Source organism: Oncorhynchus masou, chromosome 30, assembly GCF_036934945.1.
Source record: "Oncorhynchus masou masou isolate Uvic2021 chromosome 30, UVic_Omas_1.1, whole genome shotgun sequence".
Classification (NCBI taxonomy): Eukaryota; Metazoa; Chordata; class Actinopteri; order Salmoniformes; family Salmonidae; genus Oncorhynchus; species Oncorhynchus masou.
In genome coordinates this window covers 26,020,473-26,044,411 of record NC_088241.1, presented here as the reverse complement: position 1 = coordinate 26,044,411, position 23,939 = coordinate 26,020,473, and the positions used below count along the sequence as shown (strand labels likewise).

At 43.8% G+C, this 23,939-nt stretch overlaps 2 protein-coding genes across 2 annotated transcripts; one reads left to right on the top strand and one right to left on the bottom strand.

Annotated features, from left to right (window-relative positions):
- Window positions 1-7,088: 7,088 nt before the first annotated feature.
- On the top strand, window positions 7,089-8,949 carry LOC135522450 (nuclear receptor subfamily 0 group B member 2-like). The gene is made up of 2 exons (XM_064948720.1): window positions 7,089-7,848; window positions 8,159-8,949. Exons 1-2 carry the CDS (start codon window positions 7,317-7,319, stop codon window positions 8,398-8,400), a joined length of 774 nt encoding a protein of 257 aa, XP_064804792.1. The 5' UTR covers window positions 7,089-7,316; the 3' UTR covers window positions 8,401-8,949.
- Window positions 8,950-16,415: 7,466 nt separating this feature from the next.
- On the bottom strand, window positions 16,416-23,177 carry LOC135522447 (keratinocyte differentiation factor 1-like). Its single transcript, XM_064948717.1, has 4 exons — window positions 22,861-23,177; window positions 20,998-22,115; window positions 20,570-20,647; window positions 16,416-17,804 (listed from the first exon to the last, which is right to left on the bottom strand). The coding sequence occupies exons 2-4, from the start codon at window positions 22,094-22,096 to the stop codon at window positions 17,713-17,715; spliced, it is 1,269 nt and encodes a 422-aa protein (XP_064804789.1). The 5' UTR covers window positions 22,097-22,115; window positions 22,861-23,177; the 3' UTR covers window positions 16,416-17,712.
- Between the last annotated feature and the right edge of the window lie 762 nt (window positions 23,178-23,939).

Genomic DNA, 23,939 nt, shown 5'->3' with positions numbered 1-23,939 from the left:
GCCTGGTGAGTCCTGTGCCTGCTCCCAGCCCGGAGCCTCCAGAGACAGCCTCCAGTCCGGAGCCCCAGAGACGACGGCCTCCAGTCTGGAGCCTCCAGAGACGACGGCCTCCAGTCCGGAGCCCCCAGAGACGACGGCCTCCAGTCCGGAGCCCCCAGACACGACGGCCTCCAGTCCGGAGCCCCCAGAGACGACGGCCTCCAGTCCGGAGCCTCCAGAGATGACGGCCTCCAGTCAGGAGCCCCCAGAGACGACGGCCTCCAGACCGGAGCCCCCAGACACGACGGCCTCCAGACCGGAGCCCCCAGACACGACGGCCTCCAGTCCGGAGCCCCCAGCGACGATGGCCTCTAGTCTGGAGTCCCCAGCGACGACGGCCTCCAGTCCGAGTGATGACGGTCGCCAGTCCGGAGCCCCCAGCGACGACGGTTTTGTCTTCACTGTACACACCTGGTTTCCATTCACATAATTATATGTTCCTTATTTAACCCTCTGGTTCCCCCATGGTTTTGTGCGTGTTTGTTGTAAGTTGGTCTTTATTTGTGAGCTTGATTATTTTCCTTCTTGGAATATTTGTTGTTTTGTGTAAAGTTACGTGAATTACTCATCTCTGTGTCCTGCGCCTGACTCCACCTTACCTGCTACACCTACACGCCTTACAAAAAGGCATGTGGGAGTCTCCCCGAACATATGGAAGAATGTACTCTGGTCAGATGAGACTAAAATTGAGCTTTTTGGCCATCAAGGGTAATGCTATGTCTGGCGCAAACCCAACACCTCCCCACAGTGAGGCATGGTGGTGGCAGGGTCATGCTGTGGGGATATTTTTATCTGCAGGGACTGGGAAACTGGTCGGAATTGAAGGAATGATGGACAACGCTAAATACAGGGAAATTATTGAGGGAAACCTCAGTCTTCCAGAGATTTGAGACTGGGACGGAGGTTCACCTTCCAGCAGGACAATGCCCCAAGCATACTGCTAAAGCAACACTCGAGTGGTTTAAGGGGAAACATTTCAATGTCTTGGAATGGCCTAGTCAAAGCCCAGACCTCAATCCAATTGAGAATCTGTGGTATGACTTAAAGATTGTTGTACACCAGCAGAACCCATCCAACTTGAAGGAGCTGGAGCAGTTTTGCCTTGAAGAATGGGCAACAATCCCAGTGGCTAGATGTGCCAAGCTTATAGAGACATACCCCAAGAGACTTGCAGCTGTAATTGCTGCCAAAGGTGGCTCTACAAAGTATTGACTTTGGGGGGGTGAATAGTTATGCATGCTCAATATTTCAATATATTTTTTTGTCTTATTTCTTGTTTGTTTCACAATAAAACATATATTTGCATCTTCAAAGTGGTTAGGCATGTTGTGTAAATCAAATGGTACAAACCCTCCAAGAATCCATTTTAATTCTTGAATGAGATGGTTATATTTTACAGGATTTGTCCCTCCAACGTAGACTTTGAAACAATAGGTTGCTTACTGTATAATAAAACATCTATTACAGATTGGCATATTTCTAATAATCCATAAAGTTATTTGAATCCATGAATTCTAACCTTATTTTCCATAAGGACGCTCTGTGTAAAACATAACAACACATGTCATGCAATGCGGTGAAAACCCATTTTAATTGTGACTAAGTCATAAACTATCAAATGCTTTCTGAGTTCCTTGTTACTACTGTCTTGCCCTAGACACAACTATTGTAGAATACCTGTAGGTTATCACAGTTCAGCAACCTGGAGACAACAAAGAGGAAGGCCTCTCCTTGGCCTTGAACTCTGCTTTTATGGTAGTATTTTTGAATTGGAGACAATAAAACGGGAAATATAGGTGGTTTCTGGGTGCTGACACCAAGTGACACAAAATCCACTTCAGTCTGAAAAGTACAGATAATTGGGCTGATGAAATGTGCTTTTCACAAGGGTCACTCAACTTTGAATTCAACTTCAGAAAGAGTTTAGAATGCAGATCATATTCAAATAGAGTTGGAGAAATAAAATGGTGGCAACAAATGTCTCCAAAACTGCAGCAAACTCGTGAGGAATTGAAACAAATACGTGTATTTTCCCATAAAACTGAATTTATAGGGAAATAAGAAAAAGCAAAAAAGAGTAGTCATCCAATCAGTAAAGCAATGAACATCACATCATTTAGGCAAGTGTCATGATATATGAATAAACATACTGACATTTTTAATTTATTTTTTACTTTAGTTTATTTTGTAAATATTTTCTTAACTATATTTTCTCAAAACTGTATTGTTCGTTAAGGGCTTGTAAGTAAGCATTTCACAGTAAGGTCTACACCTGTTGTATTCTGCGCAAATGACAAATAAAATGTGATTTGATTTGATATGGGCTTACTGTAAGTGATACTGTACACGTTTGAGGGAGCTCCAAGTCCATGGACAAGATCCTTCAGATAACTAGAGAACGTGCCGTTTTGGGAGTTCGACATGCTGTCACGAGGCGGCGATGTCACCGACCGGTTCTGGTGCCCATATGAATGTTGACTCATGTGAACCTTTGTGACATGCACAGTAGATCAAGGCCAATAAGAGTTGTGCCCGTCACACACAGAGTCAGAGAGGATGGTATATCCCACTCTAGAGTTCAATGACCCTGGTAGCAGAGAGGAGAGATGTGGCTGGTTAATATCTATCATTGTGCTTAATAAGTGATATTGTTCAGGGGGAAATGAATATGACAAAGAAATATACCAAGATAATTACAGTTGTATAGTAAGTTCATGACAATAATTTGATTCTTGGTTGAACTATGCAATTAACATCCTCACTAGAAAATGTTCCAGTAGTGATTGCTGTTACTATCAACTGTTTCTGTTTTTCCAACACAGTATAAACAGTGTAAGAAGCTGAAAGTAGAGGCATTAGACATTGGCTGGGGTGTATTAAAAGCAGTGTGAAAGCAATAAAGCATGTCAACAACTTGTTGCAAGGACATTCCTCAGGTGACAGCGATGTGTCACACGTCTCAGAGCAAATGAAGCACCTTCGGGATCTTGTTCTCCAAAAAGACCAAAGAATGCAGCCCTTACGACATTCTGCCGGTGTTTGATTTTTACTATCTCTGTGGTGATAAGCGTCTGTCCTCCGTGCCAGTCTCAGGCTGCTCCTCACCTCAATAAAAAAACAAGCCTTATCAAAGGCATTTACAACTGCCAGCATGCCTCAGGAGTTACAATGCCTGGATGCTTGGCCTGGGAAGTGGAGACCTGCATGTCTGACTATTTCCCTATAGAGAATGTATCTGGCAAAATATCCCCATGTTTTTGTTAAACTAGCTAGTTAGGCCCGTGAGCATACAGATACATTCCAAAAGCCCTAGAAGACACCACAATACCAATCTCACACCTCCCTGTGCAGACTGTAACAGGTTGTTGCCAGAGAAATGTTGTCTATCTTAAATTCAGTTTCCTTTTTAGCCAATTTGTCTCATCATTCCTTACTCAATAAGGACTATGTCTGAAATTATGGATTTCAAGTTAGATGCACACCAATTATGCACACCATTATGCACACCACTTCACCAATGTATTTCTGCAACCACATCTTGCATCAACCACATCTTGCATCAACCACATCTTGCATCAACCACATCTTGCATCAACCACATCTTGCATCAACCACATCTTGCATCAACCACATTTTGCATCAATCACATCTTGCATCAACCACATCTTGCATCAACCACATCTTGCATCAACCACATCTTGCGTGAGCACTGGCCTCCTGCGGAGAGGTTGAGGTGTTTGGCCTTAGTGCGAGTGGTGGAACCAGGGTGGATCCTCTTTGGTAAGGTGGATCCTCTTTCCACACCCTCCTCTAAAATCCTCCCAGCCACGTCCATGGGCCAAATCCCCTCCCCTTCTGAAATTCAGGTCTAGGTGTACCCCGACAAAATCGTGATTCGTCCAGATATTCATTGATGCAAAAACCTAGCACACCGGTAGAATAGTTCTTCATAACCCTCATATCCCACAAACGTAACATGTTGATGTTTTTTCGTCTGTTTGGGTAGACTACTCAAAATACACCAATGGGCACCGTCTCAGGTCAGAATTCTGTGAGTAAAAGTGGAAGTCATGCAAGCATTCAGGTGACTGGCGATACCATCGGCGGCCTGCACCTGCAATCTCTTTATTGCAGTCGCTCAGCTCATGACCTTGACCTTGACTACTTTCAGCAGGAAATCTATGATTTAGACATTTTGATAGCTATGAAACACTATTTGATAGTTGAAACAGTGTATCAGAAATATTTTGATAAAATATTATAAAAAGTATAAAAGATATTGAAGCAATAGTGTTGTGGTAACCAGGGTCCCCCTACTACGCCTCCTTACCCAAACACTTGCAGTGCATTCGGAAAGTATTCAGACCCCTTGACCTTTTTATTTTTTTTACATTATAGCCTTATTCTAAAATGGATTCAATTGTTGACCTACACACAATACTCCATAATGACAAAGCGAAAAAACAGGCTTTTAAAAATGTTTGCTTATTTATTAAAAATTAAAAACAGAAATACCTTATTTACATAAGTATTCAGACCCTTTGCTATGAGACTTGAAATTGAGCTCTTGTGCATCCTGTTTTCGTTGATCATACTTGTTTCTAAAACTTGATTGGAGTCTACCTGTGGTAAATTCAATTGATTGGACATGATTTAGAAAGGAACACACCTGTCTATATAAGGTCCCACGGTTGACAGTGCATGTCTGATCAAAAACCAAGCCTGGTTGTCAAAGGAATTGTCCATAGAGCTCTGAGACAGGATTGTGTCAAGGCACAGATCTGGGGAAGGGTACCAAGAAACGTCTGCCGCATTGAAGGTTCACAACAACACAATGTCCTCCATCATTCTTAAATGGAAGAAGTTTGGAACCACCAAGACTCTTCCTAGAGTTGGCCGCCCAGCAAAACTGAGCAATCGGGGGAGAAAGGCCTTGGTCAGGGAGGTGACCAAGAACCCAGCCGTCTAAGGCAGTCTAAAGAGCTGCGTCATGTCAGGAGGAAACCTGGCACCATCCTTACAGTGAATCATGGTGGTGGCAGCATCATGCCGTGGGGATGTTTTTCAGTGGCAGGGACTGGGAGACTAGTCAGGAACGAGGGAAAGATGAACGGAGCAAAGTACAGAGAGATCCTTGATAAAAACCTGCTCCAAAGCGCTCAAGACCTGAGACTGGGACGAAGGTTCACCTTCCAACTGGACAACAACCCTAAGCAAACAGCCAAGACAACGCAGGAGGGCTTCGGGACAAGTCTCTGAATGTACTTGAGTGGCCCAGCCAAAGCCCGGACGTGAACCCGATCGAACATCTCTGGAGAGACCTGAAAATAGCTGTGCAGCGATGCTCTCCATCCAACCTGACAGAGCTTGAGAGGATCTGTAGAGAAGAATGGGAAAAACTCCCCAAATACAGGTGTGCCAAGCTTGTAGCGTCATACCCAGAAAAACTTGTGGCTGTAATCACTACGAAAGATGCTTCAACAAAGTGCTGAGTAAAGTGTCTGAATACTTATGTAAATGTGATATTTCAGTTAGACTTTTTTAGTACATATGCGAACATTTAAAAAAATCTGTTTTTGCTTTGTCATTGTGGGGTATTGTGTGTAGATTGAGGAGGAAAAAAACATTTAATCACTTTTAGAACGAGGCTGTATCGTAACAAAATGTAGAAAAATTCAAGGGGTCTGAATACTTTCCGAACACACCGTATGACACATGCTCACATCCTGTTAATTTATCAGACTTATAAAGTAATCAGCTTATCTGGTTCAAACCTCTGTACTAGGCACTGCAAAGATAACAAACCACATCCATCAATTTTTCACGTTTGTGTTTTTTCACTATCTAATCAATGGCATGGGGTTGTTCAATGACAGACATGTTTAAAATCTATCAATTGATTATTTAAGTTCAAAGAGGCAAATAATCATGTTTTTTTAGCTTCAAATATAAACTTCAAATATATTTACATACTTTAAATGGTTGAGTTGGTTGAAACCAGAAATGGAATCTTGATCTTGTGGTTTTGGGATCACACAATGCCACATACGATAAATGTGGTCTTGGTCTTGGTCACTGGGTCTGGGTCCCAGCATCAATGTTCAGGTCTAGGTCGGGACCTCAGCTCATGGTCCCAGATCATAGTTAGTCTCTCAACTCGTGTGGTCAAGATATCGCTTGTCAGAGTTATGTGACTAAAAGTAGTGACACAACACAAAAGTGTCAGGGCACCTTGCTTTTTGTGGAAACCGGATGGGACTCCTTCAGATTGGTCTTACTCTTGGTCTCGTTCTGGATCTTGTTAATTCCACATTTTAACTGGTCTTGGGCTTGTCAGGCTCTCGATACACTTGGTCTGGATTTCAGTCTCAAGAGTTTGGTTCTTGGTGTGGGTCTCAAAAGGTTGTGTATTGGTTTGGTCGGGGTCTGCTATTAGTTTGGGTCTGGGTATCGAGAAGTCTGCTGGCCAGATTTTCCCAGAAAACACATCATTGGTGAGACAGGCTTCTGAGTCAGTGTGGAATATACGGTGGGGACACATGACTGGGATCAGAGTTTAGGGCAGAAGGGCTGTAGCTTCCAAATCCACACTAAATTCCATTATGTTTCACTATTATTCCGTCTGTCATTCCTGGCATTGTATAAAACAAATTCGTAAGCTTTTGTCCAATGGAAGATGTAATGTAACGTCCTTTTTAGTCAAGAAATCCATTCGGTTATGCAGGCCAACTGGTTTTGGTATATTTAGCCCTATGTAAGTCTGAACTAAACTAAAGGTTGGGTACATCTCTCAAGGACGTAGCTGACAGGTCAGTGCTCCCTTACCTGCTTATATTGGCCCGTGTTCAACTTAGGTGTGAGCTGGCAATGAGCATAAAGCCATATGCAGTGTGCTTGAGTACTCCCACAGTCCTTGGTAGCTTGGTACAGCCTTGGGTAATGACAGAGTCTCACAGATTAGGTTGACCCCGCCCACTATGGATATGCTCTATCCATTGGTTTTCAATAAGAATACCTTATCTGCTCTTTAGGGGACGCCGTCAGTCGAATTGTCTGCTCTTTAGGGGCTCTTTGTTTTTTCGCCGAGGGAGTATTGACAGGTCAAGGTGCACAAGTTTAGCTCAGTGGGTTGGCCTTATAAGTAGAAGCATGGTGTAAGGCATCCGCACCACCACACACACCACCTCAACAAGAGCCTGTCTTGGTAGGACAAGAGCATTTTAATGTATTTCAGCTTTTCATTTTGTTTTTGAGAGTTTGTTCTGTATCTCATCAAAATGGATAACGTATGTCAATGTACAGATTACAATGTCAGGCAGTCAAATGCTATCCTTTACAACATCCTCAATCAAGAAAATGTCAAGTCAAGCCACAACAACCTGAACTACAACTTGATACCTCATAGATGCAACTGCGAGATGCGACGGACAGTGTGCTTGAAAAGTCCAGCAGACATTTGCCAAGAGGCATCGGGAGTGCTGGTGAAAACAATTCACTTTATGAGGAACTTACCTGCTTTCAACCAACTCCCACCAAATGATCAACTATCGCTCCTCCAAAGTTGCTGGGTGCCACTCTTTATTTTGGGTCTGGCCCAGGAAGGCATGAACTTTGACGTCGTCGACACCCCTGCCGATAGCATGCTGAAAAGAATCCTCTTGAATTCTCAAGAGAGCTCAGAGACGGAAAGAGAGCAGCCCACATTGGCTGGTGTGAACAAACTCAAGTCATGCCTTAAAAAGTTCTGGAGTCTGGATTTAAGTCCAAAGGAGTACGCATACCTCAAGGGCACCATGATATTTAACCCAGGTGAGGTTTGCCTTAAAGCTTCAATATTTCAACCAGTCAATGGAAGTGTTTGTTCGGTAGGGATTTTACCTCCCCACAGTTGCTTGATGATCTAATAAACCTCCCTACATACAGAATTCAAACATTAAATAAGACTTTTTAAGGCTTAACACTCGCAGCAAAACATAAAATACTTTCAATGACTCCAGCTGACCACTAGGTTTACAAAAATCAATTGCAATGTCATATATAGTGGAACAGTACTGTACTGTACCACTGTGTATAAAACATAGCTTGTCCACTCATGATACATTTCTGTCCTCCTCAACAGATGTGAAAGACCTGACGGCAGCTCTATTCGTGGAGGGCTTACAGCAGGAGGCTCAGCATGCTCTGAGGGAGGTGGTCCAACCACTCCACCCTGGGGACCGAAGCCGCTTCGCTCGTATCCTGCTCGCGGCCTCCATGCTCAAGACCATCACACCCAACCTCATCACCGAGCTCTTCTTCCGTCCTGTCATTGGCCAAGCAGATCTACTGGACTTCCTGGTCGATATGCTCTTTTGCAGGTAGCTACTGTAAGGCTGATATACAGAGACCTGATATAATTTCCCGCTGGGACAATAAAGTTGAAGCTTAAGCTTGAGGGGTTTGGGCTCCCACTGTGAGGGATATTGAGCCCCCGGGACTGAGTTGGGGGTGTCTGGTCATGTGGTGAAGAGATTGACAAGTAAGAGCTCGTTATAAGGGGAAACAAAATAAATGTGTATTCTTTATTCGCAGTAATAAATGTCTGACCAAATAGGAAAATATTTTTTTTCTCTGGAAAATATGAGAACAGTTTGCTATTGTTTACATCCAACTATGAATTAGCAACATTTACTGTATATTAGCAACATTTTTGGTAGAAAATTGAGGTCACAATGGCTGGTAGTTATAACAGACATTTTACTGGTTATATCAGACTACACTACGGTCTACAATACACATTCCTTACAATCATGCATATTTTGCAGAATACCGTTTAGATACATTGTTTGTTTTGTGTATGTTTGCATGAATAATGTAAATCATTTCTGGGACACCCTCCAGAATATTTTTTATAAATATATTTTTATACAATTATTGGGTTATGTCTTTATAATTTAGAATATGGTTAGTGAGACAAGAATACAAACACCATTAGCCAAGCCACAGTAGATTAAACGTCTCCTGTTCAAGAGGTCTATATTACAGTTGGCATTGCCATTCAAGGAGCTCTTCAAGCTCAATTTAAACATATCTCTTCTAAAGTAACTACTAATAAGCAGGGCACTGGAATAATATGTGCAGACTTCGAAGCCCAGATTCTCCCTCCTAATCATTGGGTTAGAGGGAATCTGTGTTGGGAATTGGGAATGAGTGGTGTGGAGCATCAGTGATGTTTTCATGCCTAGACAAGGCTATCACAGTAGTGTGAGAGTGCTCCGCAAGTCTCCATCTTCCTGCTCCACTTCCTGTTGATGCATATTGTGTTTGACCCCAAGCTACAGCAAGCTTTTTCTGTATTACCTCACTGGTACAGAGGGCACTTTGGAAGGGGGTTTACCAGCTGGGTGCCCTGTTCCGTCATCTTGCTGCCTCTCTCCTCTCACGAGTGGCTCAACGCAGCAACGACAGACAGCCTCAACGGAACCGCATAGTGACTGTCTCAGCATTCTATAACAGTCACTCTCCTTATCGTACCAATAAGATATGAGGAGGAATAATATTTTCAGTCTAACGAAGCCAAGGTCGGGATTGAACGAAAAATGTCACGGTGTTCTGTATATCTTAAATAAAGAATACAATCTCAACATGTGTCGAGCGTCACACCGTCTAACATTAGGTTGTAATTTAGTTTCCCTAGGTTGGACATTTGAACAAATTTTCACACAAAAAAAATATATATAAGTGAAAATATTGCAAGTACGGTGTTACCGAAAAATAAGTCTCTTACTGCTCTTTGAATACACAGTACAGAGTGTTTATTTACGCTGCGATAAAGACAGATCTATCAGGTCTCAAAGATATATTACACATCATTTTATTCCTTCGTATTCACAAATGAGTATGAACATTTTTACAGAGCAATTCACAGATAGCAAAACCCTATGTCAAAACCAAGAAAAAGGCTTTGGAGCCGAGGGAAGTGTCTCCAGAAAACATCTAAAATATATGTATAATAAATGCATGTTCAAATCTTCCAAACATCATTTAATGTAGCTAACAGTAAAAGTAATAACATCAGTAAAGGACTTAATACAATCAATACATTGACAGTAGAGAATACGGCATCTTTAAGAGAGAACTGAGAGTGAGGAGGAGGAGCAGGACAACAGCCCAAGACTTGGTGCTCTGTCGCCTCCATGCCTGAAAAAAAAACTCTGCTTTTTGGAGGTCCCTCATTTTGGTGTAAACACCAACTATGACAACCATTAAGGGCAGTGTCACACAGAACCCTATGCAACCAATTGACATCACAGAGAGAGGACTTTGGTCTGAGAATGTTGGGGTGAAGTCAAGGAAGGTCGGGAGAGGCTTTAGATCTGCGCTGGTGTCGATGAAGAGATCAAAAGGACAGAGAGATAAACCAGACCACCCCCATATTTTGGGCCATATTCCATAAGCATAATGTTGACCGGTGTAGCGTCCAGCATCCTCAGCTTTGATATTATGAACAACCAGAGCACATCCAAGCCCCACACTCAGCATCTCTACTCTTTCTGTATTTTCAACACTGATCTTCCAATATGAGTCCACTTCAATAACGCTCTGAGATCCAGCTCTGTGGAACAGTCACTTAGTTGAGAAACAATCACCTTTAGGATACAAAGTGGCACATTGCAGGCTGACCTTACCTCCCACACTGGAGAGGAAGGGAGCGATATTGGGTGCTCCACTATATCCAAAGCCCCTCAGTAGCTCCTTCGGAAATACAATATGTGACATTTATCTCTGGCCATGACCTTTCTGTGCACTTTGAGTGTAGTTGTACCACAAGTCTCTCTCTACAGCCCCCTGATGTCTTCTAATTAAAGGTTGGTACGTGAACTTACTCTTTTGCTTTGACCAATGTGAACTAAACTGACTAAACACAAACCACATAAATGCATTGTGCTCTATGGACTTATCACAGCTGTAATTTCAACAGCTCTTGGATGGTGGGCAGTGATATATTTCAAACCTTACTTATTTGAGTCTGATGTTCATGCCATCCATTGTGTGGATCCTTCACAATGCGTTTTGAGGATTTAGGCTTGCAGATTTCTCCTAATGCAAGAGAGGGATCTATTAAACAAATGATATGGACTCAAAGCAACTTTTGACTATTAAAACCTGAGCACAACAAGGTTATGAGGTACTACAAGGTTTTCCACAATATACACTGAACAAACACATAAATGCAACATGCAACAATTTCAAAGAGTTACAGTTCTTTTTAGGAAATCAGTCAATTGAAATAAATTCATTAAGCCCTAATGTATGGATTTCACATGACTGGGAATACAGATATACATCTGTTGGTCACAGATACCTTAAAAAAAGTTCACAACATTGACATCAGCAAACCCCTTGCCCACACGATGCTATACACACTGTCTGCCATCTGCCAGGTACAGTTCAAACCGGGATTCATCCATGAAGAGCACAACTCTCCAGCGTGCCATTGGCCATTGAAGGTGAGCATTTTCCCACTGAAGTCGGTTACGACGCCAAACTGCAGTCAGGTCAAAACCCTGGTGAGGACGACGAGCATGGAGATGAGCTTCCCTGAGAAGGTTTTTGACCGTTTGTGCAGAAATTCTTCAGCTGTGCAAACCCACAGTTTCATCAGGTGTCTGGGTGGCTGGTCTCAGACCATCCAGCAGGTGAAGAAGCGGGATGTGGAGGTCCTGGACTGGCGTGGTTACATGTGGTCTGCGGTTGTGAAGCCTGTTGGACTTACTGCCAGATTCTATAAAACGACGTATGGTAGATAAATTAGCATTAGTTTCTCTGGCAACAGCTCTGGTGGATATTCCTGCAGTCAGCATGCCAATTGCACGCTCCCTCAAAACTTGAGACATCTGTGACATCATGTTGTCTGACAAAACAGCACATTTTAGGGTGGCCTTTTATTGTCCCCAGCACAAGGTGCACCTGTGTAATGATCATGCTGTTTAATCAGCTTCTTGATATGCCACACCTGTCAGGTAGATGGATTATCTTGGCAAAGGAGAAATGCTCCCTAACAGGGATGTAAGCAATTTTCTGCACACAATTTGAGATAAGCTTCTTGTCCGTATGGAAAATTTCTAGGATCTTTTATTTCAGCTCATGAAACATGGGCCCAACACTTTACATGTTGCGTTTATATTTTTGTTCAGTGTAATTTTACACACTGAGGTCCAAATCCTATGATACAAAAGCAAATATTTCATTGACATCAATGTATGATTTTATACAAAGTTACGTTCATGTAGCTTCCTGAGCCATAGACGTAAAATCACTCCAGGCTCAGAAAATACTGTAGCGTCACTGGGTCAGTGGTGTTTCCATGCAATCACACTTGTGGATTTCAAATTCAGATTTCACCCTGAAAAACAGAGCTTGAAATAGCCCATTCCTCCATACATAATCTTTCCAGATCCTTGATATCCTCATCTGCTCTTATGGACTGCCCTCTTCATTTTAAAACTACAGGTTTTCAATGGGGTTCAAGTCTGGGGGCTGAGATGGCTATTGTCAAATGTTGATTTTGTGGTCAATTAATCTTTGTGGATTTTTATATGTGCTTGGGGTTATTTTCTTGCTGGGAGATCCACTTGTTCCAGCCTCCTGCAGAGGCAGAGGCAACCAGATTTCAGCAGAAATGTCCTGGTACTGAGTAAAGTTCATGATGCCGTTGACCATAAAAGGGCCCCAGGAGCAGTGGAAGCAAAATAGCAAAAAAGAACATTGAAGCTCCACCACCATATTTTACAGTAGAGGTATGGGGTCATTTTCTGCATATGCATCTTTCCTTCAATGCCAAATCCACTACTGATGTGCGTGGCCACGGAGCTCTATTTTCATGTCATCTGAGCATAGCACAGGTTCCAATCCAAGTGCCAATGTTGTTTAGCAAACTCCAGGCATTTACATTTATTGTTTAACCTGAAAATAGAGCTCTTTGGCCACGCACACCAGCAATGGGTTTGGCGTCGAAAGAAAGGACGTTATGCAGCCTGCTTAGTGAGTACCACTTCCTCCTGACTCGGCTCATACCCAAGCTCGAACCCAGGACCTCTAACAAAGACCTCACCTCCAGCCTCACTTCTTTTATTTATTTGTTTAGAAGCATTTTTTTGTCACATGTAATTGCAACAGTGCAGGTCAAAAAGAAGTGAACGAAAAAATAATAATAATAATATAGACACTAAGTATACAGTACCAAACATTAGGAACCTTCCTAATATTGAGTTGTCAGATATTAACTAACTGCCATTTGTACTTATTATGGATCTCCATTAGTTCCTGCCAAAGCAGCAGCTACTCTTTCTGGGGTCCATCAAAATTAAGGCAGTTAGATACAACTACAAACATGACATTACATTTCACAGCACATTGGTAATAGAAGTGACTGTGTGTGTATGCGTTCACGGAAACATGTATGGAGCCAGCACATGGAGACTTCCAAGATGATTGGACTGACATACATGTACAGGCGAGACCTGGCATACACATACCCTGTGTATTCTGCACCAGGATCGGGGAACTCCTGTTGTATATGGGATACCACACAGGAAGATATAACTACTCCGACATGTCTGCCAAGACAGCTCCAATTACCACCAGACAAAATTGTCAATAGGCATAATACCTGTATCGGCTGGGAATATCAACGAATGATGCACACTTACATCAGCAGAACACTGCTTCTGTGGAACTATGTCATTTATTCAACATGAACCTGTTAATACATATGAAAGTTATCAAAACACTTAGTTTAGAATTGGTCGACATATTCAGCAATTGCATTCTTCTCATATTACTCTGTATGCTTACTGACCTATCCAAAGCTTCCTCCGGTGTCTCACCATACATCTGCCTGTATTTATTAAACTCAACCTGCTGGAGGTTTTGTTGGTGATTGCGTGAGGAGAAACAGCTGCGGGCAAGGTTCTGACAGATAGGTGTGTCTTGGTGTAGCAAGGGCAGAACCAAGAAACACCCATATCAAACCACACACCCGAGAAACACCCATATCCAACCACACACCCATATCCAACCACACAACCAAGAAACACCCATATCCAACCACACACCCATATCCATCCACACAACCAAGAAACACCCATATCCAACCACACACCCATATCCAACCACACAACCAAGAAACACCCATATCCAACCACACACCCGAGAAACACCCATATCCAACCACACACCCGAGAAACACCCATATCCAACCACACACCCATATCCAACCACACAACCAAGAAACACCCATATCCAACCACACACCCATATCCAACCACACAACCAAGAAACACCCATATCCAACCACACACCCATATCCAACCACACATCATAACCAACTCGCGTTTGGCTTCAGTCACGTCCGCCACCATTTCTTGAGGAGCAAGCCAAAAAACAAGGCCGAAATCAGCAGGTGCATTAGCCCTTTAAACTGGAGCAGGGCAACAATTTTCAGTTATTGTGGTATGCTGCTCCCTCCTGTGGTGGTCATTTAAACTGACACCAGGACAAGCAGGATTCGGATGTAACCTTCATTAGGTTAATGTTTCTAACACAATTCAATTCTTCCAAACATAATCAGGCATACATGAGTCAAGATGATAAACTCAATGACACAAATCCGTTATCCAAGGACAACTTGGGAGTTTTGTATGCTTATTGAAATGTGTCAACGTCCAAGAAAAGATACATTCTCTGTGCCAATCAGTTTAGAGAAGGTATGTATACGGTCATGTGACCTGGCAAGAGGTGTTAGTTGTGAAATAACTATAATTTCATGACACCTCACACAGGTAGAACTGGAATGCAGAGGGGGCAGAGCCAGGAAAAACAGGAACAAACCCCAACAGAGCTTTGCGACTGATTCATTCTCAAAAGCAGGTTCATTTTCTTGATAATGCTCCCCTCTGCGATGAACTACTCAGGACAGACGGTAGGATTTTATATCCTTTTGTCAAAACCAGTCAAACGAGTTTCTCCTTTTTCTCCGAGGGCAGCAATAGGCTGACAACACACTGACGGGGGGGTGGGGGAAATATAGGCCGACAACACACTTACCGTGGGGGGATATAGGCCGACAACACACTGACCGTGGGGGGGATATAGGCCGACAACACACTGACCGTGGGGGGGATATAGGCCGACAACACACTGACCGGGGGGAATATAGGCCGACAACACACTGACCGTGGGGGGGGGGGGATCTAGGCCGACAACACACTGACCGTGGGGGGGGAGGGCCGCCAACACACTGACCGTGGGGGGAATAGGCCGACAACAGACTGAGCGTGGGGGGGGGGGGGGGGGGAATAGGCCGACAACACACTGAGCGTGGGAGGGGAAATAGGCCGACAACACACTGAGCGTGGGAGGGGGGGGGGAAATAGGCCGACAACACACTGAGCGTGGGGGGGGGGGGGGAATAGGCCGACAACACACTGACTGGGGGGTAGGGGGATATAGGCTGACAACACACTGACCGGGTGGGGGGGATAGGATGACAACAATAATTTGAGAGAAAGGGAGAAATAGAGGTGCTGGTAAGGTAGCCCGACAACGTTGCACAGGTATGTTGCTGTGACAGGGTGAGCAGGCAAAACAAGTGTGCAGGAGTAGTTAGTGCTGAAATAATATAAGTTAACACATTACATGGGAAGGAAAAATTGAAAGCTTGACAATAAACAACCAGTACAGGCCTCTTCAAAACGTAAAGCCTAGCTCTTTTTGCCACCTTCTGCTGCATAGGTGACCATTAACATAAATCTGATCAAATGACAGAGAGACTAGCCCAACATCAAAAACACAAAATCCCAAGTCTTCCTCAATAGACATCTGTGCATAACCATAAGCAGCACAGAGCAATTTTCAAGACTCAATGGCCCAAATCCAATATTTGACTTGAGTTAAACACAGGTGTCAATGGAGCTCGATCTCAAGTTAGGATGCAATCCAATGTACATACCGAAACAATAAGCATACTGTATTAGATTTAAGTTAATATAGTTATCATGTGTTAGATATAGGATATAGGCCGACAACACACTGACCGTGGGGGGGGGATATAGGCCGACAACACACTGACCGTGGGGGGGGGGATATAGGCCGACAACACACTGACCGTGGGGGGGGGGAATTAGGCCGACACACTGACCGTGGGGGGGGGGAGTAGGCCGACAACACATTGACCATGGGGGGGGAATAGGCCGACAACACACTGACCGGGGGGAAATAGGCCAACAACACACTGACTGGGAATAGGCTGACAACACACTGACCGGGTGGGGGGGATAGGATGACAACAATAATTTGAGAGACAGGGAGAGATACAGAGGTGCTGGTAGCCCGACAACGTTGCACAGGCATGTTGCTGTGACAGGGTGAGCAGGCAAAACAAGTGTGCAGGAGTAGTTAGTGCTGAAATAATATAAGTTAACACATTACATGGGAAGGAAAAATTGAAAGCTTGACAATAAACAACCAGTACCGGCCTCTTCAAAACATAAAGCCTAGCTCTTTTTGTCCCTTCTGCTGCATAGGTGACCATTAACATAAATCTGATCAAATGACAGAGAGACTAGCCCAACATCAAAAACACAAAATCCCAAGTCTTCCTCAATAGACATCTGTGCATAAACATAAGCAGCACAGAGCAATTTTCAAGACTCAATGGCCTGAATCCAATATTTGACTTGAGTTAAATACAGGTATCAATGGAGCTCGATCTCAAGTTAGGATGCAATCCAATGTACATACCGAAACAATAAGCATACTGTATTAGATTTAAGTTAATATAGTTATCATATGTTAGATAAAAAGTTGAATTAAACAGTAGCAAGTTGGCATAAACAGGCAAGCGGATTAATTCCTTTTATTATTTTTATAAAAATGTACCGACAGATTGACTTTTTTTCTTCTTCTTTTTTTTAAAGTGACCAAATGCCCCATTTACATTTTCAAAGGAGATGTTTACACAAACCACGAAGCAACATTAACTTAAAAAAATGAAGTTTTGTACAAAGTAACTCTGACACTGAAAGTAAAGTATGAAGCGAAACCTGCTACTGGGTCCAAATTTGCCCTAACGCACTGTCACATGCACACTTAAACAGGGATGGTTATGCATTAGGATCAGTCACTTTACTGAGAACGGAGTTAAAATGGCATGGAGTGATTTTAGTGTCTCTGCTTGGAGTGGCAAGGCAACAACATAACTGGTATAAAAACAACTTACAACATAGCATGCAAATACAAAAAAGTCCATAGTTTTCCCATTAAAAAATATATTTTTTTTAAATCCCCTTGTTTTTCAGATGTTCAGATATGTGCCAATTGTGCACCCGTAGAGTGGTGCCACCATCTCTCCCTTCCCCATTGCAAGCAGGCCTCACTCACGGTTCCATGGTTTGGAAGGACATGCTAATTCCACACCAGAGTGAAGAGATGGCTTCAATAGTCGCACACTTAAGATCCTCTCTGTCTCTATAGGTGGCCTTCTACTACAATTCCAGGAAAGCATGACAGTGTTGGAGGAACAATAGGCTGATCAACAAACATTTCCCACCATCACACAACAGCCGGCCCCACTTCGGTTGAGGCCCGTGAGAATGTTGTGCCCTGGACGTTGTGTTGACCTTGTCATGACGTTCAGAGGACGTGCAGCAATGGGGCCCCTGACGAGTCAGTCTCTGTGTCATGCTGGTAGTGAGAGTAGGCTGCAGCTGAGCTGGAGGAGTCATCTAGGAGGGCCAGAATAGAGAGAAACATTTACCAGCCAGCATTGGAATGGACAGAGACTACAAGGTATAGCAATAGTTGAAGTTACCACGTTAAAATGGTTACTGAACCACACGATACCGGTTTCCTGGACACTGATTAAGCCTAGTCCTGGATCTAAAAGCTACATATTCTCCATTGAGCATTTTTATTTCCAGGACTAGCCTTAAAATCTGTGTTCAGCAAACTGGCCCTTCATCAAATAGAAATAGAAAATGACATTCTGACACATGATATCCTGGCACACTCCCACAGATGCATATGGTGTGAAACACCACAATGTCCCTCCATTCAAAAGGCGCTGTAACAAGACTCCCGCCCCTCACCTTCTATTCTCACCACCGTATAACAAAAAAAGCTGTAATCAGGGTTACTCCCCAAATTCCATAATAAACCGTTGACCATTATGTGGCAGGCATTTAATGTCACCTGATACGCTGCCTGAGGGGACGACATACACTACCTACCCTGTGCAAATGGGGGAACTGAGATTGGATGCAAGGGGTGTATAAGGTGGCAGAGGGGGGGAGGTGGTATAAAAGCCAGGAGAAAACAGCACATGGAAAAAGGAGGAATGCGAAGGCTTTTATTCTCCAGGAGTCACGTCAAAGCACGGTATGTCACTGGTGATCAGAGGTGTTAGAAAACGCCTGCAGCTGCACTGGGCACTACATTGTCCATAGACTTACCGGAACAGTCAACCCAGAGGTTAGGTCTACTTCCTCTGCTGCCTGCCGCATAGAACCCAGGGTTGCGTTCATTAGGGCACGCAGCTAGAAACATTTTAAAACCTTTTACAAGGGAAAATGAGCGTTTGTAACAAGTCGAGCTAGTCCTTCCCTGTTCCAGTCCGTTTTCTTCCGTTTGGTACCTAAATGAACACTGCCCAGGACAAGTAAAGATAACCATTCCATGAACCACAACAAGGAAACAATGTGTTATTGTTCTGAAAACATGTATTGGATCAGATATGGGAGATTGTTCTAAACTGGAAATAATTACATTGAAATGCTACAGAACCCACCACACTGTAAATAGATGCTGGCTCAGATTCGAGATATACAGTGCATTCGGAAAGTACTCAGACCCCTTGAATTTTTCCACTTTGTTACATTACAGCCTTATTCAAAAACGGATCAAATAGTTTTTTTTCCTCCCCTCAAATCTACACACAATACTCCATAATGACAACAGGTTTTTAGAAATGTTTGCTAATTCATAAAGAGAAATATCACATTTACAATAAGTATTCAGACCCTTTACTCAGTACTGTGTTGAAGCATATTTGGTAGCAATTACAGCCTCAAGTCTTCTAGGGTATGACACTGCAAGATTGGGAGAAAATCTCAAAATACAGATGTGCCATTCTTCTCTGCAGATCCTCTCAAGCTCTGTCAGGTTGGATGGGGCGCGTAGCTGCACAGCTATTTTCAGGTCACTCCAGAGATGTTCGATCGAGTTCAAGTCTGGACTCTGGCTGAACCACTCAAGGACATTGAGACTTGTCCCGAAGCCACTCCTGCGTTGTCTTGGCTGTGTGCTTCGGGTTGTTGTCCTGTTGGAAGGTGAACCGTTGCCCCAGTCGGAGTTCCTGAGTCCTCTGGAGCAGGTTTTCAACAAGGATCTCTCTGTACCTTGCTCCCTTTATCTTTCCCTCGATCCTGACTAGTCTCTCAGTCCCTGCGCTGAAAAACATAGCATGATGCTGCCACCACCATGCTTCACCGTAGGGATGGTGCCAGGTTTCCTCCAGATGGGAGTCTTGGCATTCAGGCCAAAGAGTTCATTCTTGGTTTCATCAGACCAGAGAATCTTGTTTCTCATGGTCAGTCCTTTAGGTGCCTTTTGGCAAACGCCAAGAAGGGCTGTCATGTGCCTTTTACTCAGGAGTGGCTTCCTACCGACCACTCCACCATAAAAGGCCTGAAAGGTGGAGTATTGCAGAGATGGTTGTCCCTCTGGAGCTCTGTCAGAGTGACCATCGTCTTTTTGGTCACCTTCCTGACCAAGGCCCTTCTCCCGATTACTCCGTTTGGCCGGGCGGCAAGCTCTAGGGAGAGTCCTTACAACTCATGCAGTGGTTTTTGCTCTGACATGCACATTTCAACTGTGGGACCTTATATAGAGGTGTGTGCCTTTCCAAATCATATCCACATGTGGACTACAATCAAGGTGTAGAAACATCTCAGGAATGATCAATGGAAACAGGATGCAACAGAGCTCAAATTAGAGTCAAATAGCAAACGGTCGGAATACTTGTGTCAATAAGGTATCTGTTTTAATACATTTCTAAAAACATGTTTCTGCTTTGTCATTATGGGGTATTGTGTGTAGATTGATGGGGAAAAACATTGTATTTATTCCATAATTGATTAAGGCTGTAATGTAACAAAATGTGGAAAAAGGGAAGGGGTCTGAATAATTTCCAAATGCACTGTATCTTATACAGTACACCATCTATGGTATAGGGAAGTACAGGGTCTTGATATAGTAGTAATCTAAGTACTGTAAAATAAGTGGCAAACAATGTTACCGTACGAGCAGGTTTGGCCTAGACTAGCTAGACTAGGGCACGTTTTCTAAAAGCATCTCAGAGGAGTGCTGATCTAGAGCCAGGTACCCCATGTCCTAGAAATCTCATTCATTATGATGTAAAAAATACTAAACTGACCCTATATCAGCCTACTTACTGTGAGACTTTGAAGAATTCATATCCAGAAGTACTTACTTATTCCACTGTAGTGCCTCATCTTCCTGGCTAGTTCGTCCGACCGTGTCAGCTCCGACACTTTCACCTCAGGCTCCACTGTGGTAAAAATACAATGTAGAGTTACTCAAACATAGATGTATATGAAAGAAAATGGAGACTCAATGATACCGAAGAGATGAGACAACAAACACTAGCGCACCAAAAGCATTTCAGCAGAGTCATCTATGGAGACTATGATTATTAGTTTTGGTTTGCAACAAACATGTGAAGTAAGAATAGGGGAAAAGTGGGTGGTTAAATGGGAAAGTAATTCAAAGAATTCATTATTGGATTTTCTGACTTAAATTGAAAGACAAAACTTTATCACCCTTATTCTCTCAAGACTCTCAATACCTGAAATGCACTAGTTATTTTGAATGTATAGATGAATGTGGTAACCCTCTTACTCTCACTGCTGTTAAAGGTGTACGTCATTGTTTCATTGCCACTGTCAGGAAGGAGGGTCCCTCGGTCGTTCCTCCAGTTTGCTCGCGGCTGCTGGTGCACTGGCTCCTGGGCCTGGGAGTTGGAGTTTTTGTTCTTCTTGCCTTTGCGCGTGCTGATGCGGATGACGCCATGCACCAGCCTGCACTCTGCCTCCTGCTGCTCCAGGTTGTAGTCCTGAGCAATGCTGCAGATCAGCTCGCTGATCTCATTGGTCTTCCTTGAGAACGACGAGTCCGACGTGCACTTGGCCAGTTGGTCGATCTGGTGCAGCGCGTAGAGCTCTAGAAGTTTCTTAGTGATGAGCGAGTCAATGTCTGTGCCGCTGTCGCTCAGGTCGTCCAGATCCAGGTCCTCCCGGGAGTAGATGGTGCTGGTGTTGCTGACGGGACGCTGGCTGTCGCCCTTGCCGCCAGGACGCGTCCGCTTGGGGCCCGACGACGTGGGATAGACCACCGTCTGGCCCCCGATGCGGACATCCTTGTAGCGGAAGCTGTCACTGGGAGGCAGCTTGGAGGGCTGCTTGGCAGGCTTGATGCTGGGCTCCAGGGGGATGCCGCAGGTGGGGTTGGACACGGCCACGCCGTTGGGGGGGTGGGGCTGCTCAGGGTCAGCCTTGCCGGGGTGGTCTGTGGAGCTCTCGTTGTTGACAGGCAGACAGAGATCCCGGCTGCCACAGAAGCCACAGGTGAGGACACAGCAGAGGAGAGCCTTGCAGCCACTCCAGCCCATAGAGGCACAGGAGCCACATGCATTTGTGCTCTGGGGTGAGTCCGCTGAGCCAGGGATGAACCCCAGTGTCTCTGACCCCCGCCCGCTGACGCGTCGTGTTGGGGGGGTTCCCCTGCGGCCTTGCTGGCCCTCAGAGTGACGGGTGTGGTCACCATTATACTGTTCCCGTGTATTGTGGTCGACATGGGGGTCCTTGTAGGGCTCTTGGCTGGCAGTACTGTCTCTAGAGATGGTGCGGCCCTGCTTGTAGCCGTCAGCCCTGGTGCTGTGTCCCCTGTGCTGTTTGTCGTGGCCGGACTTCTGAGGAGCCCCTGTGCTGTGGCCAGGCATGGCTCAAAGCACCCGGGACCTTTCAATATGATGGGAACAATGGAATATAAACACTTTATAGTCATATCTGGGGCAGCAGGGTAGCCTAGTGGTTAGTGTTGGACTAGTAACCTGAAGGTTGCAAGTTCAAATCCCCGAGCTGACAAGGTACAAATCTGTCATTCTGCCCCTGAACAAGGCAGTTAACCCACTGTTCCTAGGCTGTCATTGAAAATAAGAATTTGTTCTTAACTGACCTGCAGAGTTAAATAAATATCTAAACACAGTAATTATTGTGCTTACTAATCATCTCTTTTGCCAGTCACAGTCACATGAATTATTTCCTGTTGCAACAAGTAGACTATTGACGCCAAACATCGAACTAATACTGTATTTTGAGATACAGCCCATGGTTAGTTGTTGTATGCTACTTTGCTGATACATGCTTTAATCATGCAATTGGAGAGCATGCCATAGGAAAAAGTCAAAATTCTGATATATTTCAAGTCAATCTACATCGCGTATCAATTCGGCTTGTGGAATTGTCACAACGACTTTGTTTTGGATACATTTTCCGTGCGTGCACTCGGTCTGTTTTGATCGCGTAGGCTACCTAGGTATGCTACCTTTGTAGGTCAATAAAGAAATTGGAAAGTTTGTTAAATATGACTTTTCAAAAAACAAACACATCATCTATAAGGTCACTTTATGTCGGGCTAGAGTTAAGCTTGTTCGAAATTAGGATAAACTTCTTCATACGGTAAACATTTGAAAAGTCAACTTACCGCATAAATCGCTTGGGTTACTTTTGGCAACTCTTGACGCCAATAAAATGACGGAAGTCCGTAAGGAAAACGTTCTTGCTTTGAGTCGAGTTTGTGTGTATCGGTTTCTCAACTCTCCACCTGCGTTTTCTTCACAACAAAGTCAGCCGATTCCAATACATATAACTCCCTACCAACCATATCCACTGAAGACTAAGCTTCTTTTGGTAAATTCCACAGTGTTCTGTTCCTTCGTCTGCCCGTGTAGGTTATTACCTGCGGCTACAGGTAAATCCAAATTCTACAACACCCACCCAGAGGGAAGACGTGACGATCTGAAATGTTCAAAATAAAAGTCCCCCGCGTAATAGTAGAACATGTCAATAAACTAATAATTGCCTTCACATGAACAATATAAATATTTAAGTGACATTTGCAACACGTGTGTTTTAAAACATGTTCCAAGGCCAAATAACCCCAATGCAAATCACTGTATATGGAATATTATTGGCGTGTAAAACAAACTATTCTAGCTGCCACAGTAAAACAATATTGTAGGGAATACTATGTAGGGTCTGTGGAATGTAGGCTATATATGGTGTCTTTTCATGGGGCTCTGAATAATACAGAGTGTTGCTGGCCTTTTACTCCACCCATTCCATTGGCCACAATAAGAATCACTCCGCCCTCAAACTCAACTCTGGACCTGGAAGCTAGCGCCACTGTTTGTTTTCATTGTCAGGGACCGATTTAGACCTGGCACATCGGGTGGGTGCAATTAGTTATCAAGTAGAACAGAAAACCAGAGCAAAATCTATTTCTAGGTGTCGCAATAAATATATTGTAGGGAATACTCAGTAGGGTCTGTAGAATCCATATATGGTGTCATTTCACGGGGCTCTGAATAATACGGGGTGTTGCTGGACTTTTACTACGGACAATACATTGGCCACAATGCAAATCACTGTATATGCATTACATAAGGGCTCATAGAGAAAAAAGTATAATTTGTGCTGATGTAAAAGTGGAGTGAGGAGTACTCAGTAGGGTCTGTGCAATCTATATGTTGTATCATTTCATGGTGTACTGAATAATATGCC